The sequence below is a fragment of the Sparus aurata genome, chromosome 19 (genome assembly GCF_900880675.1).
Source record: "Sparus aurata chromosome 19, fSpaAur1.1, whole genome shotgun sequence".
NCBI lineage: Eukaryota > Metazoa > Chordata > Actinopteri > Spariformes > Sparidae > Sparus > Sparus aurata.
In genome coordinates, this window is record NC_044205.1 from 18,787,058 (window position 1) to 18,801,556 (window position 14,499).

Here is a 14,499-nt window from a genome sequence, read left to right on the forward strand (position 1 = left end):
TACAAGATAGCACAATGAAATGCAGTTGAAGTTAGGGTTAAGGTTAGGGTTTTAAAATAAAATTAGAAAAAAAACACACCTAGGTAATTTTACACCAGTAAATTACCAAATAAGATACAACAATGAGATCTTATATATATATATATATATATATATATATATATATATATATATATATATATATATATATATATATATTTATTTTTTTTTTTTTTTTTTTTTTTTTCTAATTATCTATTTATTTTTAAGGTAGCCTGCGGGCACAAAGCGGGCACGCGCTTTGTCACCCTGCCTTACTGCGCGCGCATTCGTTGCCATAGCACCGAGTGCAGAAACCACAGAAGGTGAATAGAGTAGACTGACAGGAGCTGATCAAAAGAGCTGAAATGAGCACTTGTGTAAAAAAAACACCTTCGTTTAGTTAAGGCGGATTTAGTTAATTATTCATTTTCAGTCTGTTGAGTTGAGCTTGGTGCTGTCGTCGTGTTAATGAAGGAGGCGGTATGAAGGCTCACAGCGGTGAGGTCGGAGTGTTTGTCCGGATCAGGCCAACGGCAAACTTCGCTCAGGACCTTATTCAGTGTCTTCCAGACGGACAGGTGACTCAGGCTATCTACGTTTTTACTAAGAGTTAACCGCCAGCTAATTTTACAATAGAAACAAGCCATAGTAAACTAGCCAAAAATAAATATCTGGGTAACTTACAGGCGACGTTAAGAATGAGTTTAGAGACGGAGTGACAGTTTCAATGTGTTTGGTTGAGGCTAAAATTGAAGCTAAACTGGTAACGTTAGTCTAACTAACTGTTACAGGTCTAGTAGCTAGACTGGTAATTAACAAGTCCAAAGAGTTAACTTGAAGTCTGAAAACTAGTGTTACGATTTTTAGACTGTTATCTGGTTTAAAGTGGGACCAACCCTTTCATATGACAAACATTAAAGGTAATTAGGCTAAGCTATAGCCTAATTAGCCGTTTAGTTAGCACATACACAACAGTTACCTCGAGCTCTGTCATTTCACATCCAACACTTTCCGATTATATGGAATCAAGGACACCAATATATAAATAAAACAATTTTGAGGTACTTTACTTGAGTATTTCCATTTTCTGGGACGTAGTTTCTTATTACCTTGCACATTCAGAAATATATGTGACGTATAACCAGTCAGATAGCGTTGTTGGTGGCATTGAATCAGTTGCTTGATTAGATATTTATATCTTTGCTAGCTTTACCTGTCAATACAAACTTTTCTCCAAATTCAACTGAGTTTATCCACATAAATGAGAGTGTAGGCAGTGTGTCAGCTGTCTAATACAAACTGCATCACATTTCAGAAATTTGAGCACAGCTTCAACAACTGCAAACACTTTGTGATATAATTTTAATGATGGTGTACAGTCAAAAAGTTTGATTTCTTGTCCTTCAGACAGTGAACGTCCATCACAGAAAAAACTCCAGGAAGCCTCTCGACACCAGAAAAAGTCATGTGAGCTCCTGGTCCTTCCAGCTGGAAGGCGTCTTGCGGGATGTGTCTCAGGAGGAGTTTTACACTCGAGTGTGCCGATGGGTGGTACTGGGAGCACTGGACGGTTATAATGGTAGATTTGTTTATCTACATGAAACATTGTATAGTGTGTAAAGTATGATAGTATAGTATGTTGGTAGATTTTCAGTCCCATAATAAGTCTTCTGTTGTGTATTTTTCAGGCACTGTGATGTGTTTTGGGCAGACAGGGGCAGGAAAGACCTATACCATGACTGGATCCACAGAGTCATACAAACAGAGAGGCATCATTCCTCGGGCTCTTCAGGAGGTAACTCGCTCCATATGTGAATATTTTTACCTTTTTGAAAGTGCTCCATAGTACATAGTAAATATGGGGTTTTTTTAATCTCCAAAACGGTATTCAGGTGTTTCAGGAGGTGGAGATAAGGACCGAGCATGCCTTCAATGTGTACCTGTCCTACCTGGAGATCTACAATGAGACCCTGGTGGACCTGCTGTCATCGCTGCAGGGCTCGCCACGGCCATCTCCTCATGGTATGTTGGTGATGGAGGAGCCGGGCAGAGGTGTGTTCGTCAGAGGTCTGTCTCTCCATCCTGTCCACAGCGAGGAGGAGGCTCTCAATCTGCTGTTTGAGGTGTGTGGCTGAAACTTAGACCCCCCCAAAAAACTGTCTAACTTGAAAAAACAGTCATTTCATTTTTATGATCTGTAATCATTGGTTAACTAGCCCAAGAGCTGTGTTATTTCCACAACTTTATGGATGAATAAATTAAAAGTTGAAGCTGTTTCTTTCGTCACATTTAGGGTGAGATGAATCGCATTATTGGATCTCATGCCTTAAACAGGAACTCCTCCAGGTCCCACTGTATCTTCACTGTGCATATTGAGGTATGATTCCAACCACATTTATGGCTTGATATATTGTTTACTCTGGTCTCAGTACTCAAACATGCCTTTTCCTGCATAAGATTTGAAATAGAACAAAATGTCTTTATCATTCACAGGCTCGTTCACGGACTCTGACGAACGCCAAGTATGTCACCTCCAAGCTGAATCTGGTGGATCTTGCTGGGTCAGAGAGGTTGGGAAAGACTGGGGTGAGTTTGGGGAATGTCTAACTTTACTGGCTGTGAAACACATAAGAGCCCTGACATACCAGTTTTAGGGCCATTGGTGAGCGTCTGTGGCTCTAGTTTTTGCGGTGTGTCCTGCACGTCGGCACAATTCGCCCTTATTGGCACCTTTCAGCAAAGAGAGCACATTTGCAGTGTCTCAATTCAGGGTCTGCATCCTTCGGATGCCGCTTTTGAAGGACAATTACGTCACTACTCCGCGTGAAGGTTATCCCAATCGAAAGGCTCCTCCAAATGCAGCCCACAAATGCGTCTTCTTTTCCCTCTTTTTGGGGGACGCACCGCTACTATCCTTCATGGCCTCAGATATCCCAAGATTCTTTGCGCGCCTGAAAAAGAAGAAAGAAAGAGAGAAAATGGCGACATCACGTGGCGTAGATTGTCACTTTCGCAAGAAATCATGACGCAAGGGTAAAACATCTGGTGAAGCAACCAGTAAAAAACTAGGCTAGACCGTCCCCTTTAACAAAGTCTCTCCTTGCCTTTGAAGAAAGCATAGGCCGGGTCCGTCAAAGGATGCAGACCCTGAATTGAGACACAGCAAATGAATCCGGGTGGAGACCGTCACTGAGAGAAATCACACTGATTGGCTGTTCAGTTAAGCAAATCAGTGCACAAGAAGGGAAACAGAAAAGCCTGTTGCTGTAGTGTCCTTGACTTCATTTAGTTCAGTTTTTTAAATTGTCATTATGTTTTTGATTAGTATCAGCTATATTATCGAGAATTGTGCGAAAATGATGGGCAAACACTGCTTTATCGTAACTTCTGATTTCCTTGTGAATGATGAATAAAAAACCACCACTACCGGTGGTATGGATAGTTATTCCCTTTCAACCATTTCAACAAAGTGTACAAGCTGGTTGGCTGTCTGTTGTAGTTTTTACAGTGTGTTTAAGTGCAGCTTTCTGGCTGAGACACAAGCAGCGTGATGTAATGTAAAGGTCAGCATTTGTAGTTTCGTAGCTTATATTTCAAGTTCTTTTGAATGTTTTGACCCCACATACAAGAATACCATATTTCTGTCAAATTTTTCACATCACTTAACCTTTTTCCCATTTCATGTCACTTCCTGTTTTTCCAGTCAGAGGGTCAGATGTTAAAGGAAGCTGTCTACATCAACAGGTCCTTGTCGTTCTTGGAGCAGGCTATCCTGGCCCTGGGTGACCATCGCAGAGAACACGTTCCCTTCAGACAGAGTAAACTCACACATGCGCTAAAAGACTCACTGGGTGAGAGTGCCAGGTCTGGTTTTTGACAATGCTGCTAGCATTTGGTTGTCCAAGTCCAGCTGTGAAGTATTACTTGTAAATGAAAATGCGTTTGTCTGTTCCTGTAGGAGGAAACTGCAACACTGTGCTTGTGGCCAACATCTGCGGTGAGGCTGCACAGATAGAAGAAACAGTAAGGAGTGGAATATATGATATGAAACAGAAAGCAGCTTCTTTGTCACTGTACATTGTGTCACTTCAGCTCTCAACTATCATTCTTGGCAGCTCTCTACTCTGCGTTTTGCGGGCAGAATGAAGTGTGTCCGGACCGACCCTGTTGTTAATGAACACACGGATCCAGCTGTGAGTTCACACAATATTACACCACATTATATGACCCTAAAAACTAGTATGGGAGGGTAAAAATATGCACTGACTTTGCAGTCTGCATTGTGTTGTACTTATGAAATAAGCTGTTGTGATCAGGCTCAGATCAAGAAACTTGAGAAGGAGGTACAGAAGTTGAAAGAGGAGCTGTCCATCAGCAACACATTGGTGAGTATAGCTAACAAGGACATGTGAGACGATTCATGATAGTGTGTTACTTTATTGTCCTTGTGAGACGATTCATGATAGTGTGTTACTTTATTGTCCTTGTTTACTGTTTAAGCTAACAGATCAGCACAAAAGTCACACATTTTTCACTCATACATTTTTCATTCATAAAAAATGGAAAATACCGTAATTCCTCTTGTTGTTAAGTGTAAAATTCTCAGTTCTTCTCATTCTTCAGTACCAGCTATTGCTTTTTCAGGTTTCACTTTCACACATTTCAGCTGGTTCATATTACAATTTAAATCATTCATACTTCACGCCAGGTGAATAGGCTGGAGAGCACATATAAGCCGTTGTCTGAAGCGCAGCAGGCTGAGATACACAGCCAGGTTCAGAGGTACCTGGAAGGAAGCCTGGAGGAAATCAATGTGAGAACACAAAGAACACAGCTATAAATGCCTCCGCTGCAACACAAAAACTGTCATTTGAAGGCTTTTAATTTGTCTCTGCGTGACATCTAATTACAGATCATAAGTGTCAGGCAGATCCAAGCAGTGTTTGCCCAGTTCAAGCTTGCTGTGCAGTGAGTAGTGTCTATCTTTTTAAATCTGCAACTCAGATTTGTTCATGGGGAGTGATTCAGCATGTTTATGCATGTGTGTGCGTGAGCAGGGAACAGGAGCAGAGGGTGAAGGCTCAGCTGTGCCAGACGCACAACTTGGTGGTAAAAGACCAAAGTGCTGACACAGCTGATGTGAAGGTCAGTCAATATTTGATTCACTGTTTAGGAACCTAATGGAAACTAGCAGCTGCGATTCATTGTGTTCTTTGTCTCTTTAGGAGTGTAATACTAAAGACATCAGTGAGGATGTGGAGGCTGGCCGCTTCGAGGCGCCCCAGTCAACGAAAAGTGCCCAACGCCCAAGTTCGACTAAAGCCAAAACTAAGAAGTGTCGGGAAAAACAGAAGTGAATGAAGCCAGTAAACTGTGTTGATATACTGATACTGTTTTCAAATGTGACAGTTCTCATAACAACACAAATGAGTCAGTTTTGGCAGAAGTTTACAGCTTGGCTGAAATCCCTCTAGACCACTCTGGGATACAGTAGACCAGGGCATTTGTGAAGCATAGAGACTGTGTGAGGCGGATGAACGCGCACAAGCTCGTGTTCTAAAACAACAGGAAGTTAGTTATTGTTGTTCAGCATATTGATTTGTCCCACCCACCAACATGGTCAACAGCTGGAGCATCAGCAGCAATGTAGACACAGCTTATGGAGGCAGTTAGGGTATGTTAAACCTATAGCCCCCTATTGTTGCAATTGCCATCAAAAATATCTTTCCCTAGTCAGAAATCAGTCAAATCTGAACACACACGATTTATATCAACACTTGTTTTAGATCCAATGCAACTTGCATTTTGTATCTCAGATGTATCTGTCATGGATAAATGGCCATTAATTTGTTTAGAAATCATTGAAAAACGTGGTCTCTATAATTCAGCACTGGCCTGAGAATCATCACATATGAAAGTTTTTGTAAGTATCAAAACTGATGAACCATTTGGTTTTCCTAATGGCACCTTCAATGTGATTTTCCAGCCAAAATAAGAGGCAGGGAGATGGGAGTCCTGTGTCCAGGAAGCGTTTGGAGAGTGCCTCCAGATCAAAGCTGAGTTGTGTCCAGGCGCCTGAGAAGGAACCCGAAGCAGACACTGAGAGCCAGGACACACAAGAATCACAACTGCCTGGAAATGCACCACTCCACCCTGAGTAGGATGTGAATTTAGTCTTTTCTACATGCTGTAGTCCTATTTGTTAAATGTGCTTCCTGTTTTTTATTTTTTATTTTTACCCTTTTCTCTGAAAAATTTGCCATCTCTGCCCAGCTCTCCTCCACCCAAAGAAGAGGCCTTTGAGGAGTTTAAACTGGGACAAGGCAGTAAGATCAACAGCATCCTTAAGGAGAACAAAGCCGTGCTGCTGGAACGCCGCAATCTTCTTCGACAGCTCACTGAGGAGGTCAACGCTGTCAAGAGAGACATCGACTGCACCGCGACCGTCATACAGCAGCACAGGGAGCTGAGAGGAGACCAAGGTATTCTATCAAGAAAGTACTTAATGTTCCTAGAGTTCACATGAGATTGAACCTAGTCTTTCCTAATGTGTTTACTTGAACGTATTTCATCTAAACAAGTAGAATATCAACTGGTAGGGGAAACAGCTTCAGTGGGCACTGGTTCAATTGCTTTAACATGGCATCCAAGACTGGTGCTGAGGCACTTTCTACCATTCAATTTCAACTACATCTCACAGTCTTGTTCAGTGGAGCTTGTGTGGAAAATTAGGCAACCATTTGCCGTCATGGGACAAGAAGCTGAAAGCTCAGAAAAAGCTAGAGGTAGACGTTTAAATGACATTTTCACACGTAATGTTCCCGAGGTCATGAATTACCCTCCATGCACCAAGTCATTTGTGGTTAAACCAAAAGTAACATGCATTTAAAAGCCTTGACTATAATGTTTTTAAAGCTTTTTGAGTTTTAACATTCAGATCTGGTTTGAATTGGTAGTCCTGCTTAAAGTTCTGAGATTTAAGGTTCATATTCTGTATTTCTTTGTGTGTTTTTGTATGAAGGTCAGTATTTGGTTATGGAGGGGGAGCCACTGCTGCAGGAGCCGGATGCCTCTCTACTGATGCGGCTCAGAGACCTGAAGGCTCTGTACCGGCAGAGGTACGAGGTGCTGCGTGACATCAAGGCAGAGGTCAACTACTGTCAACACCTTGTGGATCAGTGCCGGGTGCGCCTGCTCTCTGGTCAGTTCTCCAAACATCTTCCCTGACACAGCTTAGAGCGTTCATAGCGTTAACAGTGCATAGAGAGCTCAGATAAATAGTCAATATCTCATGTGTGTTCCAGAATTTGAAATCTGGTATAAGAAGTCTTTCCTGGTACCTGAGGAGGAGCTGGATGTAACTATGAAGAAGAGCCTCAGACAAGTGAGTAAAAAACCTTCACACAAAAAAAAAAGAAAGAACAGGTGCAGTTATATATTTTCTTCCTAGTCCCACTCAGCTGCAGGCGATGGAGAGGAAGTTATTATAATTTGACATGTGTTGGAGGAGCTGTGACTAATTTATGGTGATGAGGTATCATCTGCTTCCCTGCTGCACTCAGGAGTGTTTGGAGGGACGGCTTCTTCCTGATAACCCCAGCTCGGAGTCCTTCTACAATGCCCGCTACAGAACGATGAAAAGGGCAAGTGTCCCATCCTGTTTCGCATCTACTACTTGTTTCAAGTAAAGGTTGTCAAACGTCTTAGAATTAACATCAATCTGTCAAAAATTAAACTTTTTGATTTTGTCCCTACAGAGAGACAGCAGGGCGCTGGGCTTCACTCCAGTGCAGAGAAACTCGCCTGGACAGAGAAGATTTCCTCCAATCCCACCTGTTAGTTAAGTGAGTTTAATGTGCAAGTTAAAAGTGATCTACAGCGTTCACTTGCGCTACATGTGATGAAATGTAATTTCTCTCCATGTAATGTGTGCTTTGTGGTGTACATTGATCAAGCACAGAAGACACAACACAGTGAATCAGCTTCTTAAATGAAAAGTAAAATTTATTATTCCTGAACCACAAAATAGACTTCTTTGGTTGTACAAATTCACTAGTTACAGTCTTGTATGAGCTCTAACCCTTGACCCTAGGACCTCTGACCCTTTCCCCTCCAACCTATTTGCAAGTAAAAGCCCCCAAAGAGAACTCGAGACAGAAGAATAAACACAAAAAACGTGAAACACTGCATTAATAATGTAGTGAAACCCATCTGAAAAAAAAGATTTACCTACTGCAAGTTTAAAAAAAAAGTAGATATCAGCCATTGCAAATGTTATCAAACAAACTGAATTTCAGTCAGTGAGAGCAACATGGAAAGCTATCATTAGAAGACCCTACATTAAATTAACACAAATGCTACTATGCTGTGATTCTGCGAAAATACCCATCAGATACATAAACTGACAGTGTGTATAGCAGTGAACTGAAGGAGATCAATGTCTTGAGAAGGGTTTTCTAATCGGTTCTGCCTCTGTCAGCTCTCCCATTAACAAACCAATATACACGCAGAGAGCACCCCGATACCAAGCCTGTCCGAACCCAGAAACATCAGACACTCACTTGGGTCTACGTCAAGACTGGCTCAATTTCAAACCCAAAGTTTGCTTTGCTTTCACTATTTGTACATTATTCACACAATAATAAATGATTTTTTTCAGTGGCATCAGATTTAAATTAACCATAGACAGAAAAATAAAAACACCTGCTACCTTCACATCACTCTGGAACAACTCCAGATATTTCAAGGATAGAAATGAATGATTCACATTGGTTAAATAAAAAAAAACAAATACCCTGAACAGGGCAGGCTAAGTACCGTTAATTATTAAGGGATGGTAAAAATGCATGTTGCCAAACTGATGTTCTAAACAGTTTCTGTAAAACTGCCAGTTCAATGCTGCTGCCTCCAGTGTAGTCATGTCATCTGCAGGAGGAATGTAACACAGCTGTACTTTGTAGATTTGCTTCAGGGGTATTCACAAGTGTATGTAAAGTAGATTTAATGATATAAAGTGATATGCAGTTCATTAGTGGGAAGCCGTAGCTATCATTGAAATGTTTTAAATGATAAGTTATATAAGCATTGCTTACGTTCTTTACGCCCAAAAGAAGTGTATAGGTTAAAATAGAAGGCCTTCAATTTGAGTAAAAGCATAAAAACAATAAATTACTAAAGATATACGTTGTAAAAAGCTGATCAGTGGCAGTGCAAAAAAAGAGAAAGATATGTATTGGTTTTCTTAAAAAAGCTCTCCACAATGTGTGACTGTGAAGGTAGCAGGATGTTCCCTCCTCGATTAATATATACACTCCTGTCCGCTTAAGAAAGCCCTGACATTTTACAATCTATTCACTGAAAGGCTAAAAAATATCGTTAGTATAGCTATAACCCATTTCTTTTCTCTTCCAGTATGTTTTTTTTTTTTTTTTTTTTCCAAACAGCAAAATCATCCGAGGTGCGAAAACAATTTAAAAAACAACTAAAACCTTCTATCACTCCTTTTTTAAAATCGATCAGCTTCTACCAGGTAAACAGAGTGTGGAACAAAAAAAGAATGGTCTGTAAGAAGCAATCCTATCTACCCACACTAGCTCTTTCTCGCCCTTTAAGGACTGTTGAGTGACTTGCCAACTCATCCACAGACTGTATAGGCAAGACTGGCACGCAGGATATAAGTGAGTGTGTATGTGTGGTGACTATCGTAGTCTCTGCAGTGGTTATATATGGTAGAGTTAATCAGGCTCTACTGTCACTGTAGTGTTTAGTGACTCTGCACCTCCCGTGGATGCGCCCACATGTTACCAGTGTTCCACAGTGTATTTAAACATGTCTTCAGATTTCCTCTCTCGGTGGGAGGTGTGTTACGTGGGCACGGCGGTTTCCAGGCTGCGGCGACCCTGCCTCAGTTTGCGCTTGTTGCTGTAAAGAGCCATCTCCTCCAGGGCTGAGGTGGCAGGCGGCGCGGTGGTTACCTCGGCCTCAGGGCTCGCAGCGGGCCCTTGACGACAAAAAGAGACGGGAAAAACTTCAGTCAAGGGAGCATGTTGACCAAGCTTTACTTGACAATCACTTGGCAACAGCATCTGTGGAGCAGTTGACTGATGGATCCCTTAACCTTGCAACAGAAGCCCCACATTGAACAGCTTAGAAACAAGCAGGACCCAAAAGTTTGAGCAGGAAACCTGAAGCAGCCGGTGACTGCATGTTTTTAAACCAGCCACTTCCATGAGCTCTGTATTCAAACTCACTCAGAGTTGATGAAATTAAAGTTACTTCGAGAATTAAAAATGTGTTTACATGCACTCCAATGACCGGGGTATGGTCTTTCAAATAGCTGATTCCATTGCCATTACCATTGACTAGGTTAGTTCAGCTTAGTTGCTGAAAAACTAGGCAATTTTTACAATTACTTTCAAATATAAAATATTTCATATTGACATCAGACAGACCATTTGTCAAATTCAGACACAATCTGGGAAAAGTTGTGCACTAACTTCAAATGCCTCTCCGTTATGCAGCTCTAGAGTTAAAATCAGTAATCCATGCCTCTAAATAAAGTCAGGTGGAGAATGATTTCTGATGTCACTGCAGTGCATGTAACTACATTTCCCAGTACCTGTGTAACCTGGTTTCTTGTCTGCATGTAAATATACTGAAATCAACATGATGATGGAATCACTCAGAGCTCCCTGTAATCATTAGTTTAAATCAGCGCTACACACATTCATGCAGTCAGGATCACGGTTAGTGAGAGGTCATTAGTTTTGACACGGCAAATCTCTCCTCCACTTTGTTCTCCACATCAGTTGCTGCTTCATGTTTGGTGGGCAGCAGCAGGCCAAGCACACCCAGCTACACACACCCCCATCTTAACACCTGAACCTACACAAGTTAGGATTAAAGCCAGCGCACACTCCTCACACATAAATACTCAGACATACAATCACACACAGACCCAAAAACACATGCACACATGATCCTACCAATAAGAGACGCTTATCCCAGGTAGTCACCTAAATCAAAGGGGAATAGAAGAAATTGAGGTAATACATTTTTCTCGCTTGTTCTAATACTATTTAAAACACTTAATATCTCTAGTACTCACCTGGGTTACTGGAGCCATCGTCGATGAACTGCATGTCATCGACTGTGTCGGGGGACTGGAAGACAAAAGGAGACAGTCAGTAACAGCGGGGCAGGCGTGTCTCAGTAGCCTGTATCCCAGGGGAAGCCTTCACCATGTGAGCAGGGGAGCTGACAGCGAGGGAGAAGACGTGCCAGCCGCTCACTGTCGCTTTAGCAGACAGCACTGAAGCTCCCAATCTGTCAGAGCCACTAAAGCCACAGTACATCTACTCGACTACTCCCCCAGGAGAGATTGGCATGTTAAAGGAAAGGGATGTTAAGTTAGGTCATCAGTTCCGGGGTTTGATGTGTAGTGTAGGCATATCCACAAAGAGACAGCAGACAAGGCAACACCGACAAGAGTTACCAATGCACAACGGAAATCAGGCAGCATGTTGAGTAGTCCTTTTGTGCTGATGCTGCAAGATTCCAATAATATTTCCCCTTGCTGTTAAAGCTGTTTATTCTATTTCTCAAGGGACCAAGCAGGCACCACTGTTGGCAAGCTAATCTAGAATCATATTAACTACTTCAGTGTTATTTTATTGGACATGCTAACTGTGGGTTGACAACGTTATCTCTTCGACTCATTAACTTTTAGTGTAGATGTGGATAGGGAAGGGACAGATGCAGGATTAAGTTATTTCTTTGACAAAGTGAAATGGGGCGTTTTCACTTTGTCAAAGAAATAACTTAATTATTTAGTCAAATGAGCTTTTCCTCGATATATTTGGTATTTCTCCAGTCATTCAAAAATATTGGTTAAAGTTTTTTGGGGGTGATGAGAATCTGAAAGGAATTCTGAAATTTAAGAAAATAAATAAAAGTTAATTTAACGTTAACGAGTTATGTTTATGAATATTCATTAAAAAGGTCATATTTAAAAGAGAGCTGGCTTGCTACAAGTCTTGATGCAGTTTTTCTCTCATAATAGTTGTCTCAACATTTCTAAGTGTTTGCATTGATTACATTCAGATAACAGTGATTTGGTGCCATAGTTTTTTGCTGCCATGTGACCTTCAACTTACAGATCGAAGCGCCCCCCCTTAAATCTCCCGTATTGTCACCTTTCTGACATAAACACACACCACTAACACACCTTTTTTGTCAGTCAGAAACATTATGCAGAAACAACACTTACGTTACGTTCACCAAAGAGAGAATACAAACAAGCCGAGGTCACTGTGCAACAACCAAACCACATGAGATCCCACACTCAAAGGAGCGAAGACTGACACAGACGACCCACAAATACTTGACCCAAAAACAGAAAAGATAACTTCCAGACAAGCTCTGCTCACTCCAGCACCACTCCAGGATTCCCCTGCTTCCACTCCCTTTACAAAGCTCCACCACACTTCCACCCTACTGATAGCACAGGAGGAAACCAGTGTTTCAAAAGCAGAGCATCAGAGGAGGATATGTTACTCCTCTGCCTGACATGTGACCCATGCGTGGAACAGGAGAGCTGATGGAAGTGAACGTGAGAGTGGATGAGATGCAGAGTCTGTGGCCATTTTCCCCCGGAACCAATTCTGGTTAGTGGGATCAAAAACCAGCCTGCAGCTGCTGAGTGTTATTGTCTGTGTTGATTAGTTAGCTTAGAGATGGATGGATGTGAATGGTTACTGCTACAGATGCTCTTACATTTGTGAGTGTTAAGTGGGAGACCAAGGAGGGTGAGGCAGAATGTCAGGAGACCAAAGGCTGATTTGGTGTGTCATTAATATAGAGTGCTGTCATTGTGCAAGTGAGTGTTAGTGAGCCACACCACTGTAGTGCAGAGCAGAAGTGCTGATCAATGACTGAGCGAAAACCTAGACTTGAGTCGCACTGATGCCTCTTAATCAACAGAGAAACTAGAGGGGAGAGGCAGCAGGGGAAGCCAGGGGGAGGGGAGGAGACTGGGGCCCCGGGAACTCAGCATGCAGCCAATACCTGGATGTCGTATACGGGTTTGGAAGAAGGAATGGCAGCAAACTGTCGGTAGTCAAACTTCTTTGACGACAGGGACTAGAAGGATAGCAAACAGGGATGAGCAGAGGTCGAGGGGGGGAGGGAGAAGAGGAAAACAAGGTGAATGAGAAAGAGGAGAGGGGTGGGGACAAAGTATAGAGAGGAGGAGAAAGGGGTGGAGAAGGCAAATGTCAAAGGAGAGAAGAGGAAAAGGAATAAGAGAGAAAGGGATGATGGGAATAGCAAAAGGAGGGATGGGAGGCATAGAGGCCAATGGGTGATTCAAACAGCCAGCTGTGGCTGATTGGCTAGAGTGATAATGAGCAAGATGGTGGATTAATGCCAATGTGGTTTGAAGGAAGTGAACTTTTTTACCCTTTTCCAGCTTGTAAACCAACAATATCAGTTGCTTCCTATCTCAGATATACTCCTTTAATTAAAACTGCAGAGTCAGTGTTACAGCCTTGTTCAAATATTTGATGATTGAAGCTTTTCAAATCTGTACAAAGGATACAGTAAACCCTTCACACGAAGGCCAGTGGAAAAAGCCAGCAAAACCAAAAAATGGGAATCAAGGAAAAGGAAAAAGGTTTAGTCTTACCAGCCTGCCTGGAGAGGTTAGTCCTCGAGGACTGAGCTCTATCAGAGAAAACAGAAAATGTGACGTAAGGGATCCGGACTTCAATTTAACTTTCTTAGAAGTAAATTTAAGTCATAACACAAGTTACACAGTGCTTCACAAAAGAGGACAGACTGCAGCTTCCTACCTTCCACGGGTGTTGGCGAAGGTGTGGGGGCAGGTGAGGGCGACTCCGTCAGCTGGTCTAGTGTGCCGCGTTTCTTCCCGTCCCGAGACTTGGCGATGACCATCTGAGCTTTCAGTGCATCCTGCTCCAGAGACTTCATTCTACAAGAGGGAGAACCAGCATCAGATAAATGATGGTGGGGAATAAGAAGAGACTTAGATAAATGCAAACAGAGACTGACAGAGGCACACACCATGATAGGTGGGTGTTGTGCCCGTCACTACTAATTTTGGGTGATCCTTGTCCTGGTCTGCTGTGACAAACAACCGCTTTAATTTAATTGCACAATAAGAGGCATTCCAGGAAAAGGACAACCTACTGCTAGTAGGCTTACCCTCAACTCACAAATAGCTTGCAAACTGTTAGTACAAATAAATAGGATGTAAATCAAGAGAACAGCAAGGCGCAAATGAAAAAGAGTGCTGCAGAGAGGGGGGAGACAAGACAGAGAATAGAGAAAGGGGGAACGAGAGGAAGCTAGAAACAGCAAAGACGTGCAGAAGCAAGACAGCAGTAGAAAGGCAGTGGAAGCACTGTCACAGTGTCGCTGCGAGTGCTTGCTTGGACCTTTCTCAACTCGGCCTCTAGC

At 42.3% G+C, this 14,499-nt stretch overlaps 2 protein-coding genes across 20 annotated transcripts in view; one reads left to right on the plus strand and one right to left on the minus strand.

Moving 5' to 3' along the window:
• Nucleotides 1-309: 309 nt before the first annotated feature.
• On the plus strand, nucleotides 310-13,092 carry kif9 (kinesin family member 9). Of its 2 annotated transcripts, XM_030398849.1 has the most exons (21): nucleotides 310-599; nucleotides 1,429-1,600; nucleotides 1,710-1,816; nucleotides 1,914-2,144; nucleotides 2,315-2,398; nucleotides 2,515-2,607; nucleotides 3,725-3,872; nucleotides 3,980-4,044; nucleotides 4,137-4,214; nucleotides 4,338-4,406; nucleotides 4,730-4,834; nucleotides 4,934-4,989; nucleotides 5,079-5,166; nucleotides 5,247-5,374; nucleotides 6,008-6,178; nucleotides 6,295-6,503; nucleotides 7,043-7,222; nucleotides 7,326-7,405; nucleotides 7,584-7,664; nucleotides 7,779-7,865; nucleotides 11,122-13,092. In XM_030398849.1, exons 1-20 carry the CDS (start codon nucleotides 504-506, stop codon nucleotides 7,863-7,865), a joined length of 2,328 nt encoding a protein of 775 aa, XP_030254709.1. In that variant the 5' UTR covers nucleotides 310-503; the 3' UTR covers nucleotides 11,122-13,092. The 2 variants fall into 2 exon arrangements, with proteins under 2 accessions (XP_030254709.1, XP_030254708.1); XM_030398848.1 differs by lacking the exon at nucleotides 11,122-13,092 and having other exon boundaries at nucleotides 7,779-9,412.
• Nucleotides 8,000-14,499, minus strand: part of scrib (scribble planar cell polarity protein) — a 67,104-nt gene continuing 60,604 nt past the window's right edge. For 12 of the 18 annotated variants that reach the window (XM_030398846.1, XM_030398831.1, XM_030398830.1 and 9 more), the window contains 5 exons: nucleotides 13,872-14,011; nucleotides 13,706-13,743; nucleotides 13,087-13,161; nucleotides 11,129-11,183; nucleotides 8,000-10,021 (listed from right to left, as the gene is read on the minus strand). In XM_030398846.1, coding sequence (XP_030254706.1) covers nucleotides 9,885-10,021; nucleotides 11,129-11,183; nucleotides 13,087-13,161; nucleotides 13,706-13,743; nucleotides 13,872-14,011 — 445 coding nt within the window. In that variant the 3' untranslated portion in view covers nucleotides 8,000-9,884. Of the gene's footprint in view, nucleotides 10,022-11,006; nucleotides 11,037-11,128; nucleotides 11,184-13,086; nucleotides 13,162-13,705; nucleotides 13,744-13,871; nucleotides 14,012-14,499 lie in introns of those variants that run through there. The other 6 variants (XM_030398833.1, XM_030398841.1, XM_030398847.1 and 3 more) reach the window with 4 other exon arrangements.

Excerpts from the sequence above, each read along its gene's own strand:
- kif9 (XM_030398849.1), top strand. The coding sequence starts at position 504 with ATGAAGGCTCACAGCGGTGAGGTCGGAGTGTTTGTCCGGATCAGGCCA. Across the intron at positions 1,601-1,709 it reads AGCACTGGACGGTTATAATG|GCACTGTGATGTGTTTTGGG; the intron begins GTAGATTTGTTT and ends TGTATTTTTCAG. Across the intron at positions 2,399-2,514 it reads TCTTCACTGTGCATATTGAG|GCTCGTTCACGGACTCTGAC; the intron begins GTATGATTCCAA and ends TATCATTCACAG.